We start from the raw sequence: 27963 nt of genomic DNA on the forward strand, positions 1-27963 counted from the left end.
AGAGCTCCTGAGACCTGAACAAAACCAATCACAAAACTAGGCAAGAATTTCTTTAGAGTTTAACTAAGAATGCAATACTATTTCCAGCCAGTTTCCCATCTCGATAGTCACGTAACAAACCAAGGCAATGACGGTCTTTAGTTGACTGAACAGTTCTCAAGTTCAAACGTTGACACTTAATAGAGGGTCTCAGCATTGCTGCTCCGAGGCCTCTTGATCTTCTCGATGTTTTTAAGGATCATGTCATGCAAAGTGACCTGCAAAAAGGAAGAACAGGACTCAGACAGGAAGCCAGCCATCCAGCTTGCACCATAAGCACTGGTTGCCACAGCAGCACCACCCTCAACCCTTGTGTGCAACCACACCCCTGGTTAAGGTAAGGCCTTCCTTCAGCCAGACCTTACAGAAGCCAGTATACAGAATACCAAAAACATTCATTCAGAAACCCTAGGATTGCCTTGAACTGTATGAAGAGCTGAGGATCAGATTCTCACAGAGGGGGCACAAATATTTTGCACTATGGCCCTGTGAGCACTGCTGGAAACATCTGCATCTCTGGGAGATGGTGGAGAAACACTTCACTGGAGGCAGAGTGGGAAGCAGGCAGGCTCAGGGGGAAAGGGGAGAGGAGCAGCAGCAGGAGCACAGTGTGACTGTGTGCTTTCACTCACATATTGATTTCTCAGCTCTGAAATGATGAGGCGCAGACTAATGTACTCCTTCTCGTCGATCTCCGTCACGGTGCGGCGATAATCCTCCTGTGGGGCACACACAGCTCAGCCCAGGCTCCCACAAAGCACCCCAGCCTCAGCTCAATCCTCACAGGATCCCCTCCTCTTCCCCCAGCACCCTCAGCCCAGACAGGACAGTCACAAAGCAGCTCAGAGTCCCAGCACCAACATGGAAATCTGCACGTCCCCGCTGACTTACCACATGAGGGTACTTGGCTATTTTGGAAACCAACTTTGCTCTTGTGATATAGTATCTGGCAGGGAAAGAGAGAGATTAAAGCTCAGATAAATAACCAGGATTATATTCAGGTCCAAGCTGCCCTGTAACAACAGCTGGAGAACCCTTCCCAAAAACATTATTCTTCTAAGGAGATCCCAAAAAAGATCCCAATAAACCTATTTTGGAAACCAGCTTTGCTCTTGTGATAGAGTATCTGGCAGGGAAAGAGAGAGATTAAAGCTCAGATAAACAGCACCAGGATTATTTTCAGGTCCAAGCTGCCTTGCACAACAGCTGGAGGACCTTTCCCAAAAACTTTTCCTCTTCCAAGGAGATGCCAAAACAGAAGTCTGCTCTTGCATGCCCACCTAGAAATCTGGTCCAGGTAAGATGCTGCCTCACTCTCCACAGTCCGAAGCTCAGCAACTGTTTCTTCCTGCAGGGGAGACAAGGAAAGTTACCTCCAGTAGGCTGCAGCTGGCCTTCAGGGCTCAGGAAGCACTGTCTCAGCAGCACCACATCAAGTGCAGGTTTGGGTTTTGAAATCTAAGCCAATCCCATGACTGCAGCTGCTGGATATCATGAACTGAAGGATTCAGAGGAAGCCCAGAGATCCAAGCCCCTGGAGCACACAGCAGTGCCTTACCTGAATAGAAACACCAAAGTTGTTCCCATCCTCTATCCTGGGAATGAGAAGCTGCACCCACATTTTGACCTGCAGTGGAGAGATCACAGCACTGACCAATGCCAACATCTGCACAAAGATTTCTCTCAGGAATGCCAGCAAAAGCTCCCAGGACCCTGACTTTGCAACAGAGCTCATGATCAACTGCTGCAGGTCCCTTATGCCCCTCTAACACTTCCAAGATCATTTCCCACATGGCTGGGATGCCATGCAAGCCAGCACAGGCCCAGCTTCCCATGGAAAGCTCTCCTCACCATGCCACAGGAGCTCCTGGCAGGAGTCTGTGCCAGGGCAAAAGAAGGGCAAGGCAAAGCCTCATGAGGCTGATAACAGACATCCTTCTCCTTCAGGTGAACCACAGAGCTCCCCAAGGGTTTCAGCTGCCAGACAGGACAAAGCCCTGCCTTTCCTCATCTGCAGCACAGAGGGACCTGCTCCTCCCACAGCTCCACCTCTGCAGGAGTAAAACCACCCCTCTGCCTCCCCCTGCTCCAGGCTCACCGTATTGCACTTCTCAATGAGCAGCCTAATCTCTGGTTTCACTTTCTCAATGATGTCCACCAGCTGCTGGTTGCTCTTCAGCATCCCATTGGGCATCACAAACACTTTGGTACCTGTGGCAGAGACAAACCCTCAGGGTCAGGGATTCACAGCAGCAGCTGCACTAGGGCTGGACCAAGGGGCCTCACTCAGCTCCCACCAAGGCCAGAAAGGGGCTGAGCCAGGCTGGGGCCACCTGCAGGGAAGGGGAAAGGGACATGGGACAAGCAGTGACCACAAGGGGAGGAAAGGAGAGAACACAGAGCAGGGTGAGCCTGAAGAGCTCGAGGATGCTGAGCACAAAGGGTTTTCCTGGTGCACAAGAAGTTTCTGTCTCAGCTTAATGCAAAGCCTGGAATGTTCTTCCAGACAAAGAGAGGAACTGCACAGAGCCACCAGGAGATCAGCAGCCTCTGTCAGCAGGCCAGCATCCAGCCAAGCACTACTTATGTCTATCAGAGAAGTACTAATTATGCTTCTAAGAGCTGGAACCTGACTCCTCCACATCAAAACATCTGTAGGTCAGGCTGTGGCCTGCATGAGCAGCAGCTGCTGTCAGGGCAGGGCAAGTGGGGCTTGCACAATTTGCATCTCCAAGGCTCAGTGCAGCAGTTCAGGGGGCAGGCAGCAATACAAGGGACTTGGGGAGTCTTACCCTGAAAGGTCTCTTCGTGGTCTTCCAGCTTCCTCTTTTTCATATTTGGCTAAAATATACAAAATGTTTCAGTCACAAACTAGTTGTAAGCTGTAGAAATATTGTAAAGGAAAAAAAAATAAAAAGGAAAACTTAGAGCCCTGGTTTCTGAGCACTCTTCCTTAAATCCTAGGAAGAGCTGCAGAGCAGTGTTAGCTCCAGGCTTGAGAGATCAATCTCTAACAGCCCCTGAGCCAAGGCCTGGTGTTAAATAAGAATATCCCACCCCAGCAGAGAGCAAACCATGCAGTTTGAACAGGAGCTGGGATCACAGCCAGGAGAGAAACCTTACCCCATCCAGTCCATCATGGCTGTTGGTGAGAAGAATTGGGTCAGGCACTGGGAGGTTCATGTCCGAATGGATCTGAGTCAGATCATGAATATTCAGGATGGGTTCCTGCAAAATAAAGCAGATTTGTTACTTGATCAAGAGCTAACAAATTCTGCCACAACAAACACAACAAGAGAAAAGATTCAGGCCTCCTTTTTGTCTAAAATTAGCATGAATGAAGATAAAAAGCCTGGAAATAGACTGTGGAACCCCTACCCATGAGTCCAGGCCATGATGTCCCTGTGAGAGCCCAACACTGCCAGGGACAGCCCAGTGGGGAGAAAAATAAATGTGAAAGATCACAGAAAGCAAACTGCACAAGACAGCACCCCTCCAGAGCCAAGAGCACTGCAGCTGCTGCCTTGTGTCCCTGCAGCAAGGTGAGATGCTCAGAAAACAGCCCTGGAGAGACCTGCCACAGCACTTTCAAAATGTGGCTGCAAGTGGGAAAGGATACAAGGCACACCCTACCTTAAGGAATCCATCGAGTTCTAACAGCTTCTTTGGAAAAAAGTTTGCTACGAGGTCTTCAGCCTAAGAGAGAAAGAAAGAACAAACAGTGATGTGCAAGAAGGCCACGTGGCTCCCACCAGCAGGCAAGAACAGCAGGGAAATCATCTGTGCACAAGCAGGAAACAAAGAGAACCCAGTGCTTCCTGCTGCCAACACCAAACAAAGCGCAGGTGAGAAGAAAGCCACGGGGTTCAGGAGGCTCACAGCAGTGAGGAGGGCATCAGTTGGGTGCTGCTGAGCTTCCAGGGCAGGCCCAACCCACGGCTGAGTGTGTCAGAAAGATAAGGCCAAAAAAACCCATTCCTGCTCGGCCCGTGGCACTCACCTCACTCGTGATCCGCTCCCTGAAGGAGTCAACCTACAGAACGAAACAGGGACACGTCAGGGTGGCTCTGAACAGCCGGGGAGGCCGCGCTGAGCCCCGCATGACCCTCCCGGCTCAGCTCCCGCTCTCCCGGGGGACCGGGAGGAGCCCGCCAACACTGAGCGGGGGCTGCCCGGAGCGGCTCCGTCCGCCCGCCCCGACCCCGGGCGCTGCGGGGAGCTGGAAACCGGGAGGGAAGATCCTCCGATCCTCCGGGCCGCCCCCCGGGGCACACGGGCCCGGCTCGGGGGCGGCCGCAGCCCAGCCCCGGCCGCATCCCCGCCCCCCGGCGCTGCAGGGCCGGGCGGGGGTGGAGACACCGGGGTCCCGTCGGGGCGGGCGGGCCGCGCTCGGCGGCCGGGTTGGAACGGCCGGGAGGCACCGTGGGGCGGCCCCAAGCCCGCCCCGCCCCGGGCCGGCGCCAGCAGAGCTCGGTGCGGGCCGGCGGAGCGGAGGCGGCCACCGAGAGGGGCCGGAGCGGAGCCGGGCGAGGCCAGGCGGGGCGGGGCGAGCGGCGGGGCCGGGCGCACCTTGAGCTTCACCTCCGGGTCCACCTTGAGCAGCGAGGCCATGGCGGGTCCGGTCTCGGGGCCGCTCCGCTTCCCCGGGGCCCACACCGGAAATGACCTCACGCCGCGCGCCCGCCAATGCCGCGCGCGCCCGCCGCCCGCGTGACCGGCCCCCAACGCGCGCGCGCGCGCACGCGCCGCCGGCTCCCGGCCGCTCCAGCGCCGCCCGGGGCGGGGACACCGAAAATGGCGACGCCGGGACCGCGCCCCCGCCTGCGTCACGTCCGGCGCGCGGCGATGGCGGGGCGCGCGCGGGCGGCGCGATGGAGGCAGCGCGGGCGGGCGGTACCGGCACCGGCGGCACGGCGCACGTCAGCTTCGTGTGCCAGCGCTGCTGCCAGCCGCTCAAGCTCGACACCTCCTTCAAGGTGCTCGACCGCCTCACCATCCAGGAGCTCACCGGTACCGGGCGCCGTGGGGTTGGGTGGGCGGCCGGGGCTCGGGCCTAGGCCTGGGCCTGGCTGACGCCGTCTCTCCCACAGCCCCGCTGGTGAGCGCTGCCCCGGCCAGGCCCGGGGACCTGCACGAAGAGGAGAGCGCCCTCACGGAGGTACGGCGGGTCCGGCGGCGGGGCTCGGCGGCAGCAGCTCCCCCGGGCCTACGGTAACGGTGTTTCCTTGTCTCCAGGAAGCTTTCGTGGAGAACCGGCAGGATGGCGTGTCCAGGAGGTTCATCCCGCCTGCCAGGTACAGCTACAGTCCCGCCAGGCCCGGCCCAGCTGGGAGCCTGTCCTCTCCTCCGAGCTTGAGCCTGTGCTGGGGCAGCGCCTCAGAAATGTCCCCCCATGCGGCTGGATCACACTGAATAGCTCATGTGAGCCCCCAGAGCTTCCCCTGCGGGATCCCCGTGGCCCTCGGGCTCCTTTTCACACAGAACTGCACAGTCCTTGGGGCACTGTGGGTCAGCAAACCTGACAGAGCCCCCAAAACACGGGTTTCCCCAGCCTCCTGCTCTCCCTTTTTCCCTGAGTCATCCCCAGATTGTGGTCTGGCGCTGGAGCTGCCTCCCCTCAGCACTTAGCACTCATGTCAGTAATGTTCTTTCCAAGAATGATGTCAACAGAAAGTGCCAACAGTTTCACGCTGATCGGAGAGGCCTCGGATGGTGGCACCATGGAAAACCTCAGCAGGAGACTGAAGGCAAGTGGGTCATGAGCTGGCAAACTCAGATCCTTTGGAACAGAGCTTCAGTTTTTCCTGATGCTCTGCAAAACTAAACTGCCAAGTTTCCCATAGCATTTACCAGCCTTACAGAGGCTTGGTTGGTGAGTAGTTGAGCAGAGATAGAGATAGGTTCTTTTAATCAATATTTGACCTGCAGAGAAGATTCCTGCTAACTGAAGCTGCTGAGAAGCAGCAGGCAGCTGCCTGTGGTTTCACTTGCACTGATGTGAGCCCTTCCTCCAGGTCACTGGTGACCTCTTTGACATCATGTCTGGGCAGACAGATGTGGATCACCCACTGTGTGAGGAATGCACAGACACTCTGCTGGACCAGCTGGACACACAGCTCAACATCACAGAGAACGAGTGCCAGAACTACAAGTGAGTGATGCAGAGATGACAGAGCTGCTGTGGCTTGAGGCACAATCAGTGTGGATGATTTATTAAAAAATATGGATATTGATCTAGTACTGATATCCAACTGTGATGGACAAAAACTCTCTAACAGTTTAGAGTTAGAAAATAGCTCCCAAATACACACCACAATTTACAGGTGATTACAGAGTCCTTTTATCTATACAAGTATTGAATACCCAAAGTACAAATGCATATTCATAACTTGGGTACATCCCACTCCCCACTTCATATGGTAATTAGTTCAAAAGCTATTAAGCATAGAGTTTGTTCCTTGGAATGGGTCGTGGGTCCCAAAGTGAGGAAGTAAATGAAGTCTTCCTCGTTCTGACCTTTCTACCTTTTCAATGCAAATATGACAATTGAACCCTTGGTAGAACTCCCATACCCTGTCCTCAATTGGTTTCAGAACAGAGGAGGCCACAATTGTCTTATGTTCCCAAAAGCCATTTATCAGTTTCTATATTCTTCATTATGAACCCAGCTAACCAAACATTGTGTTGACAAGCAATCAGTTATTAGTTAACTACTAACTCTTAACTTCATCAAGACCTACCCATTTATTTTAATTAACTCCAATAAAGCTTATCTTTAACTAAAATCTTAACTCCTCTAAAATCTCTAAATTCCTTAAAGTTTATGTCTCATGGAGAGCTCAGGATTGACAAGAGCTGCAGGGGCTGCCAGTGCAGGACTTCCCAGGATACCTGTTCTGGCAATCCTGTTGTTCTCCTCTAGGAGATGCCTGGAGATACTGGAGCAGATGAATGAGGATGATAAAGAGAAGCTGCAGACAGAGCTGAAGGAGCTGGCACTGGAGGAAGAGCGGCTGATCCAGGAGCTGGAGGATGTGGAGAAGAACCGCAAGATTGTGGCTGAGGACTTTGAGAAAGTCAGGGCAGAGGCTGAGCGGCTGGAGCAGGAGGAGGCTCAGTGAGTGGCAGGGCTTGGAGGCAAAAAATAAATGAGAAACATGGAAATGGTGACACGAGAAACCTGTAAATGTGCCCAAATGCCAGGGGCTCGCTCTGTGCAGAAGGAAAGTGAGACCAAACTGGCCTGCAGAGCTGTCACTCTGAGGTAGAAGCCAGCACTCATCACTTCTTGTCTTGTTTGTGCTCAAAGGTACCAGAAGGAATACTGTGAGTTCAAGAGGCAGCAGCTGGAGCTGGATGATGAGCTGAAAAGTGTGGACAACCAAATGCGCTATGCCCAGATGCAGCTGGATAAACTAAAGAAAACCAACGTGTTCAATGCTACCTTTCACATCTGGTAATGTGGACATGGGCACATTATATCCATTTTCTTGGAATCTGCAGTGTGAAGGTTTTTAAGTCACTGCATTTGATAGGAAAGGTACAAGCCAGCTCACAGTTACCTCCCAGCAAGGCAATGAGTGCCACCTGTCAGGAGTGGCAGCCAGGCTGTGGGACTGGGAAATGGCTCCTTCACCAGTCCCAGAAACACTTTGGGAACCCTGTGCCATCCAGCAGTGACACTGGCATTAGGGTTCACAGAGCAGGCAGCTTGGAGGGGCTGGCTGGGGGGTTTTGTTGTGTTTTTATGAAAAAAAAAGAAAGGGTTTGGTGTTTACATACACTTGTTAAGAATAGCCCCAAACCTTGTGCTTGGCTGGCACTGTGTGTGCTGTGCTCTTGGGACACAGCCCCTATTTGGTTATCAGGCCATGAGCTTTTCCCAGCCTAGCACATTTATTTATAATTCTTCTTATCACAGGCACAGTGGGCAGTTTGGCACAATAAATAACTTCAGGCTTGGCCGCCTCCCCAGCGTTCCTGTGGAGTGGAACGAGATCAACGCTGCCTGGGGGCAGACTGTGCTGCTGCTGCATGCCCTGGCCAACAAAATGGGCCTGAAGTTCCAGAGGTACCTGCAAATACCACACACAGGTCATTTATGACCCAGAGGAAGGCAGGCAGACTCAGGTGCCTGTGAATTCTGTCTCCTTTTTTTCAGATACCGCCTTGTCCCCTACGGTAACCATTCCTATTTGGAGTCCCTCACAGACAAATCCAAGGTAAGGGATCCCATACAAACCATGGGACATTGATCTTGAGCCCTGGTCAAGATCAGGGATGCAGGAAACAAAGCTTGGTCTCTGTGGATTTGGAGTCCAAGAAAGCTGTGGCTGCCCCAGCTCCTCCAGCATGGTGACATCTCACATCCTTCATGAAGCCACTGGTGCTGCCAGCCAGCAGTGTTAAAACTGACAGAACTGGTGAATGGCCAGAGGCATGCTTTGGGGTGATTGGCAGGCAAATGGCATGATTTGGGGTTGGTAGAAGTCAGGAAAATATACCTGCACATGGTAGGCACTTGCACAAAACCAAGTCACGCCTGCCCTGTGCCACAAGCCATTTCTCAGCATCCCATGACAAATGTAAGCCTCACATGAGGTTAAAAAGCTGCAGTGACCCTATCAAAAACAAGTGCTTGGTGTTCCTGATACAAATCTCTTTTCCAGGAGCTTCCCCTGTACTGCTCTGGAGGCTTGAGGTTCTTCTGGGACAATAAGTTTGATCACGCCATGGTGGCATTCCTGGACTGTGTGCAGCAGTTCAAAGAGGAGGTGGAGAAAGGTGAAACTCGGTTTTGTTTGCCTTACAGGTGAGTGTTGCCACAAAAACTCAGCCCTGTGTGCTCTTCCTAGCATTGTTTCAGCCCTGATTTTTCAGAAATCATCTGCAATTCTTTATGATGTGTTTGATAGTTTCATTGAAACTTCAAGCCAGCCCCTTGGGTGGAGTCCTGAGGCTTGCTCAAATCCCTTTAAAAACAGGATAGTGTTACTGTCAGATTTAATATGTAGCACTTGGTGTCATTCTGAGGTTCAATGCTTGTGGTGGGAATACACTAATTAAAGCTTGTGTGTGATACAGGATGGACGTGGAGAAAGGAAAGATCGAAGACACAGGTGGCAGTGGTGGCTCTTACTCAATTAAAACACAATTTAACTCTGAAGAGCAATGGACAAAAGCACTAAAATTCATGTTAACTAACCTGAAATGGGGCCTGGCCTGGGTTTCATCCCAATTCTACAACAAGTAACTGATCAGAACTTGGCTGGCAGCCATGGAGTGTCTGCATTGTGTTGGAGAAAGGCAAATGAAGATGTCTCTTAATATTAACCAGTACAAAATGTTTACAATACCAAAAATCCACAAGACACTTTATTTACAATGCCATTATTACAAGTAGTTTGTAGAAAAGCAATATGCAAAATTGTATCCTTGAGTTGAACAGAATAAAACCCAGCTATTAAAAGGATTCTAAACTGTTATATTTGGGGTTTATGGCCATGCACATAAATCATTGTCAAATGAGCATCAGTTTGATGCTGCTCTGTTACAGCTAATGCAAGGTTGGAAAAGCAGGACATTACAAACACAGGGAATAATGTGGGAAAACTGCCAGAACTCTTCCTGGTCATTAAAGAGTTTAAAATAAAGTATTTTCTAAGTCATATCAGCACTTCTTTGTGCTACTGCACTTAAAAAGGTTTGATACCATTACAGCACTGTAATCCATCCTGCAGGCTGTTCCTGCACAGGGCAGTGCTGAGGAAACAATGAAATTATTCCAGGTGTTTCCAGCCAGCAGTGCCTGGCACAGCACAGACCCCTGGCATTGGCAGGGACAGCCAGGTGGGCACTGCTGTGGTGACAGTCACAGTGCTGGCACAGAGGGGACAATGCCAGGCAGCTGGGACAGGGGTTTTACAAAAGCAGCAGGAGGAGACAGCAGCCCCATTTGTGAGAGCTGGTCCCACCAGCCATGGCAGCACCTTTCAAACACAACCACTCTGAGGGATCTCTGATTAAAGGGAGCTTAGATTCAAAACTTAAAAGATGCAGCTTTTACAATAAAGCTTTTAGAGCATTTCTAAACACTGTGGTGCTGTTGAGCCTCCTTCCAGAGCATGACTGTGATGCCCAGCAGGACGAGCTTTGCTAATTAACACATGACAGAATTCAGGTAACCCTGAGCTGTGCTGGGCAGTGACACAGAGCAGGGACAGTTGTCAGCAGTGTGACAGCTCCTGCTGCTGGGCCAGTGACTGGATGGACAGGATGGTTCTATTTCTGAAGGGGAATTCTGTCCTGAGGAGATTTGGTGGCACGGTGCTGCTTGGGGGTGGTGCTGCCAACGATGCGCCTCACCACGGCGTAGGAGAACTCCAGGATGCTCTGGGGAGTGATGCCAGTGATGCAGTTTAAATGCTCCACAGCCTGGAAAAAAAGAAAAGATCACCTAAATCTGTGAGTTTACAGACTGACAAGAGTAACTGCTCCACCTGCCTGTGGGGTTTTGTTCTGGCTGTGAAGCACTAAAGGTGAGGACACTTGTAGGAATGTGCCCCCTGTTGAAGGAGTGACAAAATTATTCCTTGTCTGCTTAAAAAGGCAAAAAGCCCAGAAGTTTCTCTTCCAATTTGGTACAAAAGACACCTCATAAAACCTTTGGGACTTCACCTCAGACCTGGGGCTGTCCAACTGGACAGAGGCCAACAGGGCCAGCCTAGGTAATTCACTAGGAAAGGAAGAGAACAAAGGAAATAATTGCTTTTGTGGGATGTTTTAGCAGGAGCAAGAACCTCTTCCCCCTAACTCAGTTTTTCTCTATAAGAGTTTTGTTATTTTGCCTTTTATTAAACCTTTTTCTATTTCCAACACTACCTCAAAAGCCACCCTGCTAATTTGACACCATTCAAAGTAGCCAAACTATCTTAAGTATAACGAGTTTCTCTAAGAGCTCATAAAACCTAACTCAAAAAGCAACACATCAAACACCAGTGCCAGCACACAGCTCTGACAGAAACCCACCAAATGCTTTGTGCTAAAAGACAGAGGTGTCCCCTCCCAGTGCAGCCCCAGTTGCTGTGCTGGAGCCACCACAGATAAACCACCTTGGCACTGTGTTTTGCTGTGCTGGAACCACCACAGATAAACCACCTTGGCACCGTGTTCCTGTGGAGCCAACGCCTTCAGCAGTGACTGTACCTGCTCCCAGCGCCCGGGGCTCAGGATGAACACACCTGTACTGATGACTCCAACAGCCAGGAGCATGAAATCTTCCTTCACTGTTAAAAACTTGGCTCTGAAGGAAGAAAAGTGTGTTCAGGTGTAAAATGTTGCTTCACAGTTCAAAAGCACCTGCTGTTGCAGCTGCCAGTGCCCAGGACATGTTGGTTTATTTAGGCCAGCCTGAATAAACCACTGGAACTGACAGTACAAGGCTGGATTTTAACCAAATGAAACATTTTCCTTGCCCCAGAAGCAGGTGTGGAAAAGCATGTTGCTTTGAACTGGTGTATTTAGAAACAATGATGAATGTCCCCACAAATGATTTTTTTAAATGGCACAATGAGAAATGCCCCAAAATGGCATAAATAGCAGCATATGCTATGCCCTAAAATAGCATACCTAGCAGCATATCCTGCTATTTATTAGCTTTTTCAAGGGTTTTCATTTCAAAGGGTTATTTTAAGTCATTGTCAGGTCTTACATCTGCAGTTTGCTTGGTGTGGAGTTCTCAATGGCAATCTTCAGCAGGGTGTCATAGATGGTCTCTCTGGTCAGGTAGCAGAGGTCCAGCAGCTGCACACACAGCTGGTGCAAGGGTTTGGCAGGAAGCAAGCAGCCATTGTATCCTGGCAGAGATCACACCATCAGGGCCACGTTTTGGGTCACTACATTGAGTCTTAGGTACCATAAGGGAGAGGGAATTCTGAGGATAACTGCCCCTGTCTCTGAGTGCCACAGGATCCCTCAGCCTCAATGTAATTTCACTCTGAAATTCAGGCTGGCAGAACTGGGCTGTGGTGGTACCAGGTCTTGGTTTCTCTGGGTCAGGACTGAAGGCACTTGAGACAGTAATTCATGTTCAGACTCAGGTGTTTATTATTTCTGATCAGTAAAACAGTCTCACTGCTGTGAGTTCTGCAGTCTTTCATCAGAAGGCACAAAATGGCCAACAGTCTCTTGTTCAAAGGTCTTTTAAGGCTAAACTATCCAATTAAGAGCTGACACCTAGATTATTTTCCCTTTTAACCCAATAACTGATCCCAATGTGGACTTTTCTGCCCAATTACAAAATGCCACCCAAACCCATGGAGAAGAAGGAAGAAGCAGCATGAAGAAGAAACCCAGGATGACACCCTGTGCCCTCCATCTTGCTTCCATCCACAACACACTAAAAATCCCAAAACCTCAATTTCTCACCAAGTGATACACCTGCACTGCTCTCTATAATCTGTTTCACACTTTTGTGGATTCCAGTCTATCTTGAAGTGTGGGAAACTTTCTCCATGGATGAGGGTCAAAGTCAGAGCTCCCCTGAGGGTCAGGGCACCCCAGAGCAGACAGAGAAATATTCCCAGTGCCCTGGGTTTCCACACTGGACTAAGAAAATGATGAGTGATTGTACAAAATGTGGCCTGGCACCACATCTGGGGGCTTTAAACTCAATATTTTACTGAATGGGTCATGCATGGCTGGCTGTCCAACAACATTCTACAAAGGAAAAAGTTCTCATCTAAAAAGTGAAGCTCTGGACAATCTGAACAGTTCCACGTGCAAAAAATCTGTAATATGAGACACTTCAGAGCAGCAACAGCTCTATGACCCTACTAAAAAACTTCTTTCCCATTCTCCCTGACTGATACTCTCACCTAGAACCTCCAGGAGCAATTCCACATAGGCCAAGGGGGTTGACACATTGATGTGGAAGTGCAGAGTGTTTAAAACAGCAAGCTCTGACTCCAGCAATTCCTGTTTAGTGTAGGAGTATTTTATGGATTGCAGAAATGTTAAAGCTGTGTCACTGGTCACTCTCTGAAGAAGAAAAAGAGACAAAATGTCTTCCAGGCAGTAAGGTAGGAACAAAGTGCTGTCACCTCTCTGCTCCTGCTGAGCACCAGTCTGAGCTGGCATGGGAAATCCAGCTCTGACCTTCCCCACAGGTTTCAACTCAACAAACCATCCCCAGGCAGGTGTGGACACACAATTTTTGACAACCACAGGGCTGAGGTTTTCCTGCTTTTTCCCCCCTCCCACCCCAGAACTGGGAACACTTCCCAGCAAATTGTTACTGGGTGAGCAGCAATTCACCTACCCTAAAGGGAATGTGGTGTCCTTGGCATCTCATTATCACTACTGACTTCCAAAAAGGAAATCTATTTTTAAGAGAGATTGATACACTGCAGATTTAACCATGGTCCTAAAGCAAGGACAGGCTGAGCTGGCTTACACTGTAGTGCAGTGAGAGTTTGCTGGCAAGCTGAACACAGGACACGAGTCTCAGGACAAAGGTGTTGGTGATCTGATCCCTGACAGAGCTCCAGCTGCTCCTCTGGCCTTGTGTGCTCCCTCTGTCATCACACATCTGCTCTACCTGCTTGATCATGAACCTACAAAAGCCACAATTGCTCAGAGAATGGTTCTGGCTGCTGAGGAAAAGGAACAAAGGCAATTCTACATGCATGTATATATAATATATATATAATATATACATATATATGTGTATATAGATATATATTTTTATATATATAATATATACATGTATGTATATATATACGTGTATATATAATATATATTGTATATATATAATATATACAACATACAATATTATATATATTATACATTATTATATAAATAATATATATAATATATATTTATAGATATATATCTATTATATACATTATAATATATATTATATACTATACTATATACATTATATTGTATATAATGTATATTGTATACAATATATATTGTATACAATATACAGTATATAATATATAGTATATATAATATATATTGTGTGTGTATATATACATACATATTATATATACATATATATGTGTATATATCTAATATTATATATATATTATGCATGTATTTTTATATACATCTATTTATTACGTATGTGTATGAATATGTATGTATGTATGTATATATAGGAGTATATGTAGAAGTAATAATTCAGATTAAATGAAAGAGGAGACAAAGCTCATTAATCCTCTGTGGTTTTGGGACAGAGTGAAACAGGGCTGGGCAGTAAAACCCCATCAGGGGATGGGAAATGTGCTGAGTGTTTAGGACTCTCATTACCGTTCAAGTAACTCCACTGCCTGGTACCGTGTGGACTGGTCCAAGTGCCATTTTTCAGACAAAAGGAATATAAATTCTGCAAAAAGCACAGCAAGCACTCATTGCAGGCTCCCGAAGCTCGGTGTACAGCTGCCCCGGGAGCTGCTGTGCTGAGCCTCACCCACGATCCGCGTCTCTTTGAAACACCCAGCCTGCTCGGGCAGCTCGCTCAGGTACTGCTCGTTCTCCTTGGCCAAGTGGATCAGGGTGTCCTCGATAATTTCAGGAGCAACCCCACTGAACACGGGCCCTGAGTCACGGCCCCGGCCTCCCAGGGGAACCTGAGTCCCCATGGAGCGGGGCAGGTCCGAGGCCTTTATGGCAGCGATTGCACCGGCCCTACGGGGAGAGACCGGCACGGGGCTCCTCCGCCTCCTCCCGGCCGCTCGGGGGCGGCACCGGGCCGGGTCGGACCGGGCTTTGGACAGGGCCCGGTTCAGGCCCCGGGCGTTTCCCATCACGTGACCCCGCTCCGCCAATCAGCACCCGCCTATGCCACGACCGGCACCGCCCACTCGACGCCACGCGCCGCTTGGGCGCTCCGATTGGCCAGCGAGACCCGCCGGATGTGAGGTCACATCTCCGCGCGGGGACATCGGGGCAAGATGGCGGCGCCGAGGGAGCCGGGTGAGGCGGCCTTCGCGCGGCGCATCGACCCGGCCCGGGAGCCGGGGCTCAGCCCCGAGCAGCGCCGCCTCATGGCGCAGGTGGAGTACGCCCAGCGCCAGCGCGCCCTGCAGCGCCGGCTCCGCAGCCGCAACGTGCTGCTGGCGCTCGGCATCGGCGCGGTGACGTTTGGCATCTGTATCCTCCGGGGCCGCGGAACGGTGGGGCCGGGGGGCTCCGGGGCCGCGCCCGCTGCTTTTCCTTAACTCCCTCCGCAGACGGTTACACCTTCTACTCGGTGTCGCAGGAGCGGTTCCTGGATGAGCTGGAGCAGGAGGCGGAGGCGGCGCGGGCGCGGGCCCGGGCGCGGGCCGAGGGCACCGCAAGCTGAGCGGGGATCGCCCGGACCGGCCCGGCCCGTGACTGAGCTGCCGCCTGCGCCAGGCAAGACGGGCCTCGAGGCAGATGCGCCTGAGGGGTTCGGGCCTGCCCCGTGCTCTGCTTTGGCCAGGAGAAGGCCCCGGGGGCTCCCCGCAGGCCGGGCAGAGCCCGCCCCGGGGCGGTGCCCGCGGGAGGGACGGGGCACCCGGGAGCCACCACTCCCCACAATAAATTCTCTCACTGGAGACTGCCCAGCGCCCGTTGTCACGGATCTCTTGGGCTGAGCCCGCCTGAGGGGGGTTTTTCTGCTTTTTGCTGTTTATCCTCACACAGTGAGGCAAGCAGCCACGCGTCCTGCCCGACAGACACACGCAGAGCCAGTTTGTATTCAATCCACCTTTATGAAAACGCTTTTCCAACGCCAGTTCATATCAAACTCCTCCCGGAGCCGGCAGGGCCGCCGGGAGCTGAAGTCAGCCGCGGGGCTGGGGGGTCCTCAGGCGGGCTCAGCTCCTTCCAGCCACCAAGGACAGACACACCTCGCTTGTGTCCTCTCGCAGAGGGGCTGAGGACAGCGGGCAGAGCCCTGGGGACAGGCCTGCACCACAGCTGAGGGCAGCGCAGGCTCTGCAGGGCTGGCTCTGCCTCCCCGGGGCAGCAGGCACTTGGATGAGGTAGTTCACGGAGTCATTCCTGGCCAGCTGGCTACTGGGGAGAGAAGCAGCCGTGAACCGAGTGCCAGAGGGACGCCATGGCATCCCCGTGAGACCCGCCCTTGTCCCTTACCATGCGCCCAAGGTCATCAGCAAAGGTCACGCCCTTGTTGAGCCGCTGCTCCTGCGAGCCGGTGCTGCTGCCACTCAGAGAGTTCCGGCGCATGATGCCTGCGGGGATGGCACGGGTGAGGGCACGGGGCTGTGCCGCTCACCCAGAGCCTTGCCCGGTGGAGCACAGGGCTGTGCCGTTCACCCAGAGCCCTGCCCAGTGGGGCACGGGGCTGTGCCGCTCACCCAGAGCCCTGCCCGGTGGAGCACGGGGCTGTGCCGCTCACCCAGAGCCCTGCCCTGCCCTGCCCGGTGGGGCACGGGGCTGTGCCGCTCACCCAGAGCCCTGCCCGGTGGGGAACGGGGCTGTGCTGCTCACCCAGAGCCCTGCCCAGTGGAGCACAGGGCTGTGCCGCTCACCCGGGGCCCTGCCCAGTGGGGCACGGGGCTGGGCAGCTCACCCAGAGCCCTGCCCTCCCCTGCCCTGCCCAGTGGGGAGCAGAGAGTGGGCCCGGTACCTGCAGGCGGTGCCAGCTCCAGGCGCTGCAGGCTGTTGCGGCGGGAGGGGTTGAAGCTGCCCTTGGAGAGGCGGCGCTGGCGGCCTGACAGCATGGCAGCGGGCGAAACGATGCCCAGCGGCGGCTGCTTCCCCATGCGCAGGTACAGCTCCTCGATCTCCTTCTTCTGCGCGCTCTGCAGCAGCTGCACCTCCGCCAGGTGCCTGAGGAGAGGACAGGGGCTGGCAGCGGGGCCTGGGGAAGGGACAGCGAGGTCCCCCCGGGCTGGCTGGGAGCGCGTGTGGCCGCCCAGGTGCAGCCCAGCCCCGGCTCACTTCTGGCGCAGGTTCTGCAGCTCCTCCCAGATCTCCTCGTCCTCGCTCTCGGTGTCGTCGCTGCTCACGTAGGACAAGCTGCGGGAGTAGCTCAGCCACACCTGGCTCAGCATGGCCTGTGGCACGTTTTCTGTGCTCTCTTCCCCAGGGCCCTCCCCGGGGTCGCTCCCCACTGGCGCAGCGGGCGCTGAGGCCCCCTCGGCCGGCACCTCCTCAGCCTTGGGTGCCTCTGGTGCCACGTCTGAGTCGCTGCTGGAGCTGTGGCTCGTGTCGGGCACCGTGGGAGGCGGGGAGGCGCTCGCTGCCGGCTCCGGGCCGGGCTGCTCCCCGTCACTGCTGCCCAGCCCCGCGGAGCTCACAGCCAGGTCCTTGGCTGGCACCACCTGGAACCGGCCCAGCACCTGGGGCTTGGCTTCTGCTGGGGACAGGGACAGCTGGTGGGCACAGGGACTGGCAGGGGCATTGCTGTGCCTGGCACGGCCTCAGCCCTGCCCCTCCTTACCTTCATTGATGGGCGAGAGCTGCGCCTTGGGCACGCTGGGGGCTGGTGCCTCCGAGATGATCAGAGACTGGCTGGGCTTGGGGGCACCAGGCAGCACCTGTGGGCACCTGAGCACCATCAGCAGCCCCATCCCACATCCCACCACATCTCCTGTCCTCCCCTGTGGGCACCTGAGCACCATCAGCAGCCCCATCCCACGTCCCACCACATCTCCTGTCCTCCCCTGTGGGCACCTGAGCACCATCAGCAGCCCCACCCCAGGTCCCACCACATCTCCTGTCCTCCCCTCTGTGCCCTGGGATCTGCCACCCTCTCAGCCCTCCCTGCATCCCAGTGGCTCCACAAGCCACGAGGCTCCATCCCACCCCAGTGCAGCATCTGCAGCAAGCACCCAGCCCTGCTGGCACTGAGCTGCACCTGGAGCTGCCCTTGTGCACCCACACTCACCGTGCTGCCCTCTGCACTCCCAGGTGTGGATGTGCTCAGCAGCTGCACAGGGCTCCCCACGGCCTCACTGCCTGTGGGGCACGCTGGGGCTGGTGCCAAGGGAAGGGAGGATGTGGGCACCCCTGCAGTGGGGACAGCAGCTCCCACTGACTCTGGGGTCCAACTGCTGGGTGGGACTGGCTTGTCTGTGCTGGTGGGGTCAGGGTAGACAAAGCGTGGGGCACCCAGGGCAAGACTCTGCGGCCGTGGCAGCAGGGGTGGGTACAGGTGCCCACCTGAGCTGGCAATGGAGGAGACAGTGTGGGCCACAGTCATCACTGCCAGGGAGAAGACATTGGCCAGGGACAAGAGGGGAGCAGTGGGGGACAAGGGTGTGCTGGTCACAGTGGGGCTCAGGGGACTGGGGGGACTGCCGGGCTCACAGGGAACAGGGGGTGTGGGGACAGGCTGGGGGGACAGAAGGGCTTGGGGCAGGGCTGGGGGGACAGGCCCCCCTGGGGTCCCCTGGGGAGTCAGCGTTCGTGTCAGTGCTGGTGACGACGTGAGCCAGGAGGGAGCCATGGAGACGAGGGGCCAGGTCTGTGCTGGGCCTGCAGGGAGAGGAGCATCAGGAGCAGCCCCCAGGGCCCCCTCCTAGCCCTGCCCAGGGGAGCAGCTGGCAGTGCCCATGCCCACCCTGCCTGCACTGGTACCTGAGGGGGACCCCAGTGGCACTGGGGCTGCCGGAGGCTCCACAGGACTGGCCAGGTTGGTCTCTGACGGGGAGCGGCTCAGCAGCGGCAGCACAGGGGGCTGGACAGAGAGGCTGGGGCTGGTGCAGCTCAGGTCTGTGGCACAGGGTGACAGCCAGCCTCAGCCAGGGCAGGATGTGTCCTTTGAGACCCTCAGGGCTTGGCTGAGGCCATGCATGGGGCTGGGGGAGACAGGAAGGGTCTGCAGAGGGGCACAGACGTACCACTGAGCGAGGATGAGGAGGAGATGGAGCGCGAGAGCCCCTGCAGCTGAAGGTCCACCTGTGAGAAGGGTGAGCTGAGCCCAGCACTGGGGTAGAGGCCCCAGCCAGGCTGTGCCAAGCCCCCACTGGGCCCCACCCTGGCCCCACCACCTGTGGGGACAGGAGCTGGAGTCTCTTCTGTGCTGGGGAACACTTTGTCTTGTCACAGGAGCGGGCAAGCGACCACAGGAGGACCCTGCACCCCAGCCCCCACCCCGGACTCCCTGGGGCCAGGCAGCATCCCAAGCCACGCTCAGCAGCAGCACAGCAGCTTCCCCAGCGCTGGCAGGGCCAGGCTGGCACTCACAGGGCTGCCCAGAGCACTGTCAGCCTCGGGGCCCTTGGGCAGCTCGGTGCCACCGCGGCCGTCCTTGCGCAGCAGGGTCTCCACGCGGTGGATGATGTCCCGGATGCGGCTGATGAAACTCTCCCTCTCTGACTTGAGGATGAACTCATTGTGCACCTGAGGGTGGAGGGGTCAGTCAGCACCCAGCCCAGCCAGGCACACCCCACCTTCACCCTCCCCCTGCTCTCACCATGGCGGCTGCAATTTCCTCCGGGTTGTCCCCATCCAGGTCGAACTTGAAGGTCACCATCTTGTTGTTGTAGGTCTGCAGCTGGCACTCCACCACTCGGTCGTTCTTGTCAGAGATCTGTGGGTGGGAGGGCTGGCTCAGGATAACCAGGATGACCCACCTGGCCCCTGCCTGTCCCCAGCCTGGCTCTGTGGCACTCACGTTGGTGATGCGCAGCCTGGAGCGGGCTCGGCGCCGCAGCAGCTTCCCCGAGGCCCTCTTGGGTGGCAGCTTGGTGCTCTGCTCGCTGGCTGACAGCCCCTCGTAGCCATCACTCATGCCCGATGCCACATCTGAGGTGTAGCTGCAGGAATCCCCAGCTCCAGAGCATCAGCATGGCCATTCCCAAGCACCACCCTCCCTGTCCAGCCCCCCCAGCCTCACCTGTCCACCGAGGAGGAGAAGCCACTGGCAGGGGGCAAATGCTCCGTGGGCAGCTGCACGGCGATGCTCTGCAGGGAGAGGAGGGGGTGAGCCGGTGCCACAGCTGCCCTGAGCCGGTGCCACAGCTGCCCTGAGCCCCCCTGCCCCCGTGGGGCCGTGCTCACCGTGGGGAAGCAGCGCACAGGCCGGCTGGGGGTAGGGCTGGTGGGGTCCACAGCCACAAAGCTGCGATGGGCCAGGTCTGGCGAGTCCAGGAAGCCAGAAGAGCTCAGGTACCCATCAGTCTCACAGTCGGCTGTGGAGGAGAGCTGGCATGAAGCAAAGGCAGTGCCTTCCCTGGCTGGGCAGCTGGGGAAGGGCTGTGGGGTGGGAGAAGCTGATGGACCCCCCACCCACCTCCCAGCCCTGCTGCCCACTCGGCTGTTGCCCCCTCGGTGCCTACGCACAGGTGGCTGAGGAGTAGCTGGTGTGCCGGTAGGTGAAGTGCTGGTGCTGGTCAGCTTCGGGCTCCTCAGGCTCCAGGGGGAAGGTGCTGCTGAAGGCAGAGTCCCCAGAGCCAGGGGTGGCCGGGGCGGGCGTGGGGCCACCAGGTGGCAGCGGGGATTTGAGCTCCTCCAGGAGGCGCAGGACGCCTGGCGGCTGCTCTGGCTCTGCAGGTGATGGAGCGCCCTGGGCGCGCTTCAGCTTCTCCCTCTTGCGCTTGATGGCCACCACACGGTCCCGCACCGCCTTGGCCACCAGCTTGTAGTCAGCCTCACAGACAAAGCCCAGGACCACCTGCACAGGAGGGAGATTGTCACTTGTGTAGGGACCCCACAGCGCCCAGGGCTCCCCCTTCCTGTACCCACCATCTCCTGAGCCACCTCCTCTGCCACGTCCTTGTAGAGCTCAAAGAGGAACTCGATGGCATTGTTGTCCTTGTATTTGCCGTGCAGCTTCTTCGTGTCGTCCATGCGCAGCCAGAGCTTGAGGCCAGACTTGACTCCATCGTCCTCCTCAGCCAGCTCCACGTGCACCCCTGTGTCCTCCTGGAAGAAGGAATGCTCCAGCAGGTCCTGGATGGTGTACCTGCAGAGGGCACAGCTCAGCGTGGGCTCGGGGCCAGGGGGACCCTGCCCTGCCACCCAGGCCCTGCTCTGCTCCCACCTCTCGTTCTTGTCCATGCGGATGCAGCCCTCGATGATCTCCTTCAGCTCGGGCACCTTCACCTTGTAGAAGCTGCTGGGCTTCAGGCCCTGGGGGTAATGACAGTGAGCACCTCCTGTGCCAGCCCAGGGCCCAGGGGACAACCAGCCCAGGGCCACACGAGCTCTGCAGTGGCCCCTGTGGCCAGGCCACGTGTGCCTGCATGTGGCCAGGATGCCCCAGGGCTCAGAGTTTCCACCTCAACAGGCAGGAGCTGGCAGGAGCTGGCTGTGACCCGTCAGGGCAGCTGCAGTGCCCAAAGCCAGGGTGGCTGAGCAGACTGCTCCCGTTCCACCCCATTAACACACTGGTGCAGAGCCAGGGATGTGGGGTCTGGCCAAGCCATGCCCCCCCCCCACCACCACCAGCAGCCACAGCTCCATGGCCTGGCAGAGCAACCCCTCACTATCTTTGGCCACTCACACAACCCACACAGTGACACATTTTGTGAGCAGCAGGGCCTGGCAGCTCCAGTGGGGAGCTGGGAGCCAGTGAGGGTGTGAGGAGGGCACACAGAGGGTCCTGTCAAGCACAGGGGGGTGCCCTGGCCACAAAAGACCCAAGGCAGAGGAGGCTTCTGTGTCCCCAGCACAGTGACACACACATACACCACCCTGGGCTGTGATCCCCCCAGAATGGGCTGCTGACCATGGCAGCACCCCCCAGCTGGGGCCGGGCCTCACCGAGGTGACCTTGCGGTAGATCTGGGCAGCATTCTGGCACTCAGAGTAGGGGTACTCCGAGGTGGCCATCTCCAGCATGCACATCCCAAAGGCGTAGACATCCACGGCCTCGTCGTACTTCTCCTCGTACATCTCGGGAGCCATGAACTCGGGGGTGCCTGGGGGCAGCAGGGGAGCTCAGCACCCCTGCCATGGCCACCCCTGCAGCCCCCACAGCCCCCAGGAGCCCCCACCTATCACACTCTTGGCAAAGGAGGCTCTCTTGAGCGTGGCCAGGCCCAGGTCCCCAATCTTGACGGAGCCCGTGGGGCCGGTGATGAAGATGTTGTCACACTTGAGGTCACGGTGGATGATGGGGGGCGAGCGAGTGTGCAGGAAATGCAAACCCTTGAGGATCTGCCGGCTCCAGCGCTGCAGCACCTTCAGCTTCATCTCCTTAAAGCGCTTCAAATACCTGCCAGGGACCAACAGGGCCTCAAATACCTGCCAGGGACCAACAGGGCCTCAAATACCTGCCAGGGACCAACAGGGCTCAGACCTGTGGGGCTCGGCCTTGTGGCCCAGCCTTGGCTCCAGCCCACCCTCCTCCCATCGCCACCCAGACTCAGATGACCCCACAACAAAGAGTAGAGACCCTGCTCCCTCCCCTGCACGCCCCAATCACGTTTTCAGGGTGCCAGACGTCATGAGCTCTGTGACCAGCACGATGCAGATCTGCCCTTTGATGGTTGACTTCCAGGAGTCGTAGAAGCGGACGATGTTGGGGTGCTGCAGCCCCTTCAGCATCTCCACCTCCTCGCTGAACCGCTGCCGCTCTGTCTTGGACAGCTTCCGTGTCTGTGGGAGCCAGCGGGGGTGTGAGGGGGGTTCTGCCGAGCATAGGGGGGTGCCCTGGCCGCAAAAGACCCTCATGTCCCCATACAAGGCAGAGGAGACTTCTGTGGCCCCAGCACAGAGCTGCTGTCCCCCAGCACAGTGACACACACGTGGCTGGGACCACCCTGGACTGGCCTCCCCCCAGCCCACCCCTCTGGGTGGGTGCACAATGAGGAACTCAGGCGGTTCCCCGCTGGCCTGTGCTGAGCCCACCCAGCCCACTCCGCTCACTCAGCCCCCAGCTGGAGCCCACCACGCTGCCTGGGGACAGGGAACCCCGTCCTGCAGCTGGAGGGGACATCTGGGGACTCTGCAGAGGCTGCTGCCATCCTGCCCTGTGCAGACACCATGGCCACGGCTCTTCTGCCCCCACCGGGGCACCGGCAGCCCTGGGCTCTGTGCAGCCGGGTGCTGGGCCAGCCTCAATGAGGCCTTTGTTGGGGAAAGCAGGCGGGGGAGGCTCCAGCCCAGGTTTTTCCATGTTCCTCCTGCTCGAGTTAATTAAAGTGGAAACACAAGCCGAGGGTGCTGACTGCAGCTGGGGCAGAGGCCAGCGGAGGGGACAGCCCCCTCATGCTGGAGGGACACAGCCCCGGGGTGCAGGGAGAGGGGAGCTGGCTGGGCAGAGCTGCAGGAGGCAGCTCCAGCCCCGAGGGAGTGCTCAGCCCCGGGCAGGACGAGCAGCGACAGCTCCACCACAGCCTGGGGTCCTGCAGAGCTCAGCTGCTGCACAGCCTGGGCGCCTCCGAGCTGGGACCCCTGCCCAGCCCACGTTCAGAGGCCAAGGAAACTGGAGCTGCCCCACCAGCAGAGCTGCCAGAGCTGCCTCAGCCCCTTGGCCAGTGGCCACCATCCATCAATCCCCTCGGCTTTCGTAACATTTTCATTGCATCACAGGCGGCCCCAAGGCTTGGCTGGAGCTGCTCCATAATCCCCCCACATTTAATACATGCTCAGGGACAGGCTCGGCCCAGAGGAGAACCTGAGCCTGCTGCAGCAGCATGAATGGGACCTTTCATAGGGAAGGAGGAAAACAGCACCCGAACCCCTGCAGGGCCACACCAGCTTCCCTGCCCAGTGCCACGGCCACCACCACCCCTCTGGCCCTCTGCTACCCACTGGGAGGTGTCCAGAGGCTTCACTGCACCCCACAAACCTGCAAGGGCATGAGGCAGCTGGCACAGGCTGTGAAATGGGGTGTCATGGGTGGCCTGGGCTGTCCCAGCTCAGCCAGAGCGGACCCCAGCTGGAGCAGCTGTGCCAGCACAGCCCTCACTGTGCCGTGCCCAGTTCCAGCACAAGGCCACCTCTCCCAGAGCGCCTGGAGTAAGGTCTGGGGGAGGCAAGGCTGTCCCCCAGGCTGTGCCAGGGCTGCTGGGCTCGCTTGGCATCGTTCCTTCCACATGACCCAAGTGGCAGCAGCTCCCAGCCCTGTGCTGATACTCTCCCCGTTGAGTGTGGGCACCAGAGCCCATCCTGGGCTGGAGGAGCACCAGCAGGGGCAGGGCAGGCAGGGCTGCCAGCACAGACATGGCACACAGCACGGGCACACCGTGTCCTCTCCTTACAGCACCCACACGGGGCGGAGGAGGACGCTGGGGGTGGTGGCATGGGGACCACGAGGAGCTGGGTGGCAATGGTGGCAATGGTCCAGCCCCTCCTGTGAGCCAGGAGCTGGCTGCTGAGGAGCCCAGCACAGCCAGCAGCAGCAGCTGAGGCCAGTGGCAGGAGAAGGGAGGGTGGGGATGGCTGCTGTCCCTGCAGCAGGAGGCTGTCCCCAGCCTGGCAGTGCTCAGTGCTCTCTGCAGCACTCACAGGGCTCCCCCGTCCCTGCCTCTGCACTGGCACTCAGAGCAACACCATGGTGGGGCACAGAGCCAGCGCTCAGCACTGTCCCTCCAGCCATGTCCACAGCCACAGGGGCTCCCAAGCCCCCCCAGAGGAGCCAGCTCTCTGTCAGCACCGGGTGCCAGCACTCACTGCCCTCCCCGTGGGTCTGCCCTGCCAAGCAGGAGCTGCTGTGTGCTCACAGCCATGTGAGCACACACACACCCACACAAGGTGCCCTGCAGCCCCAGGGCTGCTGGCTGAGGTTACCTGGGTGCCAGAGCCAGGGGAGGCTCTGCAGTGCCTGCTGCCCAGAACGCTCCTGCCCGCTTGGGGAACCCCAAGGGGTTCCACAGGAAAATCTCACAGTCAGGTATTTACAGCCAGACCCCACTCTGGGCCTCTGGTTTCCTCCCTGCTTCCTCCTTCCCCAGCACCCGCAGCACCTCGGACAGAAATAGTGCCAGGCTAAAGCTGGAAAGCACAAACAGTGGGGCTGTGGACAGACAGACGCTGCCTTCAGGACAGGGGACAGGGATGGGCAGGTCCCCTGAGGGTCTCAGGGAGACAGAAGACAGGCAAAACCAACCTCAGCTTCAGCAGGCTCTGAGGAGGGAAGGTCAGGGCAAGGACAGTAGGGAGAGCTGGGGTTTGGGACTGGGATCCATCACAGCAGCTGAACCAGGTTCTCTGGTGCAGAACAGGTCAGGCCTGAGGTTAAGTACTCATTTGGAATTGAAAGGCAATAGAAGGAGAACTGTGAAGTGCACAGGACAAAGCTATTTTTAAAATGGCAGAACCACAACCATTTTTATTTGTGGTTCCAAATCCCGTATTTGTGTCACAGTGTCCAATTCTTTGCATGATTGCTGAAAAAAAAAAAACAACAAACTCCTAAATGTCTGTGTCTGTGCTCTCAGCCCCCTGTGGGACAAGGATTTGGGTACAAGAGACACTGGATAAAGAGCAGTCAGTGGAATGGAGCCAAGCCCTGGCTGGGGAGGGGACAGGGCAGGGGCAGGGCCCTGGCCCTGGCAGTGACCCCCAGAGGGGTCAGGTGTCCCCAGCCACATGGGGGGCTCACAGGAGGGTCCCTGGCAGGGCACCCTCTCCACAACCACCCCCAGGGGACAAGTGAGTGCTTCTGCCACTCCTGCCTGGCTCTCAGGGCCAGCACGTTCCTGCTGGGCTGGCACACGGGAGCATTTTGCTGCCCAGCTCCCTGTTCCCCTCCACCTGAGTGGTGCAGGCTCATCCCCTCCCAGCCCCTCCACGACACCAGCAGTGCCTGCAGGCAGGGAGGAGCAGGAACAAGCCCTGCTGCCAGCCCTGCAGGCCCCAGGGCAGGCAGAGGGGCACAGCTGTGACATGAGGCTGAGACCCACCGGGAGGGACACAAAGGCTGGGGACAGCTGACTCATCCAGGGAGGGAAGGTCCTGGGCTCGCCAAGGAGAGCCTGTTCCAGTCAGTGGTTGCCACCTGAAGGGACTCAAGAGAGCTCAGGGGCGTTTGGATGGAGCTGTGGAGCTTTGTGAGGACAGGAGAACTGAGCTGGCTCTGAACTGAGCTCTCAACAGCTGAAACAATTGTGCAACCCATGGGGATGGGGGGCAAATCTTCACCTTCCTCACCAAGAGGCCACAGGCAGCCCCTCTAGAAACCACCCACCAGTCTCTCAGGATCTCTTCTTGCTCTGCTGGGCTGCAGCCACCCCAAGGACCCAGCCCAGGCAGCTACCTGCAAGTGCCCTGAGCTTTTGGGAACAAGACAACAAACTCGAAAGACACGTTTTTCTGTGTCAACAAGGACTTGGACCTTTCCCACCACAGCAGCCATCCCAGAGTCAGGAAACTGAGGGAGACTTTGGACTTCACCAAAAGGTGCTCCAAGGAGAAAAGGCAGCCCCACAGATCTCCATGGACAAGATCAGACCCATCAAAAGCACTTGAGGGGGCAAAGGCATTGTGGAGGCAACACTATCACCACTGCTCTCAGCATCCTGCTGTCAGGCTGCAGGACAGCCAAGGAGATGGAGGAGTGTGGCAGCAGAGAGGAGATGGGGATGCTCCTCAGAGAGCTGGAAGCACAGATCCAGCTGCTTCCTCCAGCACAGGGCCCCTGGCAGCACCACAGGAGCCACTCACAGGTGACCCTGTACATGACTCCAGCCAAGGTCAAGCAGGCAGAGAGCACCAAGGTCGTGTTGTACCCTGCTCCCAGCTGACAGCCAGCCCCAGCTCGCTGCAGGCACCTGCCCCAGGGCACACCAAAGGCTATGGGAGCAAACTTTGGGGGGCAGATCCAACACAAGCACAGGCAGGCACGCAGAGAGGGCACTGCTGCCCTCGCTGTGCTCCTGCAGGGAAAGCTGCGAGCTGCTGAGCATCAGAAACACAGTGGGATGCTCAGCCCCAGATCCACCTGTAAAGTGCCAGAGCAGGGGCTGGCATCAAGAACGTGGGCACCCTGGCATGCTCCACGGTGCAGGCAGCAAGAAAGCAAATGGAAAACAGCACGTGATGAGCAGGAGGGCCAGGAGCGGCGGCACTAAGCAGGACTCTGGGTCCGGGCCAGCGGACCCACGAGGCACCGAGGCACTGGCAGTGATGGGCACAGCGCAGGGCAGCGAGGGGAGCCCGCACCGCGCCCTGCCCCGCTGCTGTGGCACCACAGTGACGGCAGAAGCGGAGATTGAGGGAGCCCCGCGAGTCCCACACAGCAGCCAGGCGGGTCAGGGCCGGGGAGAGCTGCACACAGCAGGGAAACAGCACGGCAGAGGGTCCCAGCGCCTGTCTGGAGCCCCTTGGCCGGGGCTGGGGTCTGCGGGCGCGGGCAGGGGCCGTACCTGCAGCTCGCACCACGCCACCTCCACGGTGGTCTCCGTGTCCAGCCCCTTGTAGACGGTCTTGAAGGAGCCGCGGCCGATCTCGATGTCGAACTTGAGGAAGCGGCCGTCGGGGGAGGTGGCGACCGCCCGCGTCTCGACCTCCTCGCTCTCCGTCTCCTCGGGTTCCCGGAGCCCCGCAGCGGCCGGCGGCGGCGGCGGCGATGCCCCGCGCTCTCCGTCCGGTGCCGGGTACCCCAGCAGCTCCAGCTCGGCCGAGCTCCGCCGGTTGAAGCGGGAGGAAGCCCGTCGGGAATCGCGCCCCGAGGGCCGCCGGCTGCGGTTACGGTGCGGGGCCCGCCCGGTGAGCCCCGGACCCGGCTCCGGCTCCGGCTGCGGCGCGGAGCCGCCGTCCGCCCGCTCCGCCTCGGGATGGGACATGGCTCCGGTAGCGGCGGGCTCGGCCGCCAGCATCGGCTCCAGCCCGGCGGGAGCGGCCGCTCCCGAGCTTCGCACCCGTGGCCTCCGCCAGCCCGCAACCGGGAGCGACCGCCGAGACCCGGTCCGGACACCGGCCCCGGCACCGGCACCGCCCCGCCCGGCCCGGCGGCACCGCCCCCGCCCCGCCCGGGTCCGCCCCCGAGCGACCGCCGCCCCCCGGCCGCGCTGCGCCACCGGGCAGGGGCACGCA

At 57.3% G+C, this 27963-nt stretch overlaps 5 protein-coding genes across 11 annotated transcripts; 2 read left to right on the plus strand and 3 right to left on the minus strand.

The window, feature by feature from the left end:
* Positions 1-44: 44 nt before the first annotated feature.
* PSME3 (proteasome activator subunit 3) lies at positions 45-4718 on the minus strand. The gene is made up of 11 exons (XM_071451141.1): positions 4609-4718; positions 4040-4072; positions 3673-3735; positions 3163-3267; positions 2832-2880; positions 2138-2250; positions 1598-1666; positions 1320-1387; positions 931-985; positions 672-758; positions 45-257 (listed from the first exon to the last, which is right to left on the minus strand). Exons 1-11 carry the CDS (start codon positions 4648-4650, stop codon positions 177-179), a joined length of 765 nt encoding a protein of 254 aa, XP_071307242.1. The 5' UTR covers positions 4651-4718; the 3' UTR covers positions 45-176.
* Positions 4701-9511, plus strand: BECN1 (beclin 1). The gene is made up of 11 exons (XM_071451119.1): positions 4701-5049; positions 5130-5197; positions 5275-5333; positions 5696-5786; positions 6054-6190; positions 6962-7156; positions 7349-7495; positions 7961-8110; positions 8201-8261; positions 8709-8851; positions 9124-9511. The coding sequence occupies exons 1-11, from the start codon at positions 4701-4703 to the stop codon at positions 9290-9292; spliced, it is 1569 nt and encodes a 522-aa protein (XP_071307220.1). The 3' UTR covers positions 9293-9511.
* CNTD1 (cyclin N-terminal domain containing 1) lies at positions 9386-14987 on the minus strand. Of its 4 annotated transcripts, none has more exons than XM_071451125.1 (7): positions 14513-14987; positions 14353-14428; positions 13493-13652; positions 12915-13077; positions 11750-11894; positions 11280-11341; positions 9386-10473 (listed from the first exon to the last, which is right to left on the minus strand). In XM_071451125.1, exons 1-7 carry the CDS (start codon positions 14847-14849, stop codon positions 10199-10201), a joined length of 1218 nt encoding a protein of 405 aa, XP_071307226.1. In that variant the 5' UTR covers positions 14850-14987; the 3' UTR covers positions 9386-10198. The 4 variants fall into 4 exon arrangements, with proteins under 4 accessions (XP_071307226.1, XP_071307228.1, XP_071307225.1 ...); XM_071451127.1 differs by having other exon boundaries at positions 11245-11341; XM_071451124.1 differs by having other exon boundaries at positions 11068-11341.
* Positions 14949-15634, plus strand: COA3 (cytochrome c oxidase assembly factor 3). The gene is made up of 2 exons (XM_071451161.1): positions 14949-15195; positions 15276-15634. The coding sequence occupies exons 1-2, from the start codon at positions 14997-14999 to the stop codon at positions 15386-15388; spliced, it is 312 nt and encodes a 103-aa protein (XP_071307262.1). The 5' UTR covers positions 14949-14996; the 3' UTR covers positions 15389-15634.
* A 125-nt stretch (positions 15635-15759) lies between these two features.
* On the minus strand, positions 15760-27849 carry WNK4 (WNK lysine deficient protein kinase 4). 4 transcript variants are annotated; one of them, XM_071451068.1, is made up of 20 exons: positions 27294-27849; positions 22409-22581; positions 21978-22198; positions 21745-21902; positions 21023-21111; positions 20725-20944; positions 20323-20653; positions 20041-20171; positions 19877-19944; positions 19655-19796; positions 19454-19570; positions 19225-19380; positions 18879-18936; positions 18616-18750; positions 17924-18513; positions 17477-17573; positions 16975-17389; positions 16661-16863; positions 16165-16262; positions 15760-16083 (listed from the first exon to the last, which is right to left on the minus strand). In XM_071451068.1, exons 1-20 carry the CDS (start codon positions 27744-27746, stop codon positions 16066-16068), a joined length of 3873 nt encoding a protein of 1290 aa, XP_071307169.1. In that variant the 5' UTR covers positions 27747-27849; the 3' UTR covers positions 15760-16065. The 4 variants fall into 4 exon arrangements, with proteins under 4 accessions (XP_071307169.1, XP_071307168.1, XP_071307170.1 ...); XM_071451067.1 differs by having other exon boundaries at positions 16975-17392; XM_071451069.1 differs by having other exon boundaries at positions 15760-16086; positions 16975-17392.
* Positions 27850-27963: the final 114 nt, after the last annotated feature.

Source organism: Agelaius tricolor, unplaced genomic scaffold (genome assembly GCF_023055355.1).
Source record: "Agelaius tricolor isolate 1412-34295 unplaced genomic scaffold, bAgeTri1.0.p SCAF_31, whole genome shotgun sequence".
NCBI lineage: Eukaryota > Metazoa > Chordata > Aves > Passeriformes > Icteridae > Agelaius > Agelaius tricolor.

Excerpts from the sequence above, each read along its gene's own strand:
- PSME3 (XM_071451141.1), bottom strand. The coding sequence starts at position 4,650 with ATGGCCTCGCTGCTCAAGGTGGACCCGGAGGTGAAGCTCAAG. Across the intron at positions 1,667-2,137 it reads TCATTGAGAAGTGCAATACG|GTCAAAATGTGGGTGCAGCT; the intron begins GTGAGCCTGGAG and ends TCTCCACTGCAG. Across the intron at positions 986-1,319 it reads TACCTGGACCAGATTTCTAG|ATACTATATCACAAGAGCAA; the intron begins GTGGGCATGCAA and ends TTTCCCTGCCAG.
- COA3 (XM_071451161.1), top strand. The coding sequence starts at position 14,997 with ATGGCGGCGCCGAGGGAGCCGGGTGAGGCGGCCTTCGCGCGGCGCATC. Across the intron at positions 15,196-15,275 it reads CGCGGTGACGTTTGGCATCT|ACGGTTACACCTTCTACTCG; the intron begins GTATCCTCCGGG and ends CTCCCTCCGCAG.
- CNTD1 (XM_071451124.1), bottom strand. The coding sequence starts at position 14,849 with ATGGGAAACGCCCGGGGCCTGAACCGGGCCCTGTCCAAAGCCCGGTCC. Across the intron at positions 14,429-14,512 it reads CAAAGAGACGCGGATCGTGG|AATTTATATTCCTTTTGTCT; the intron begins GTGAGGCTCAGC and ends TGCTTTTTGCAG. Across the intron at positions 11,895-12,914 it reads ATTGCTCCTGGAGGTTCTAG|GATACAATGGCTGCTTGCTT; the intron begins GTGAGAGTATCA and ends GATCTCTGCCAG.
- BECN1 (XM_071451119.1), top strand. The coding sequence starts at position 4,701 with ATGACCTCACGCCGCGCGCCCGCCAATGCCGCGCGCGCCCGCCGCCCG. Across the intron at positions 5,787-6,053 it reads ACCTCAGCAGGAGACTGAAG|GTCACTGGTGACCTCTTTGA; the intron begins GCAAGTGGGTCA and ends CCCTTCCTCCAG. Across the intron at positions 7,496-7,960 it reads AATGCTACCTTTCACATCTG|GCACAGTGGGCAGTTTGGCA; the intron begins GTAATGTGGACA and ends TTCTTATCACAG.
- WNK4 (XM_071451067.1), bottom strand. The coding sequence starts at position 27,746 with ATGCTGGCGGCCGAGCCCGCCGCTACCGGAGCCATGTCCCATCCCGAG. Across the intron at positions 20,654-20,724 it reads AGGAGGTGGCTCAGGAGATG|GTGGTCCTGGGCTTTGTCTG; the intron begins GTGGGTACAGGA and ends CCTCCTGTGCAG. Across the intron at positions 18,514-18,615 it reads GCCACTGGGGTCCCCCTCAG|GCCCAGCACAGACCTGGCCC; the intron begins GTACCAGTGCAG and ends CTCTCCCTGCAG.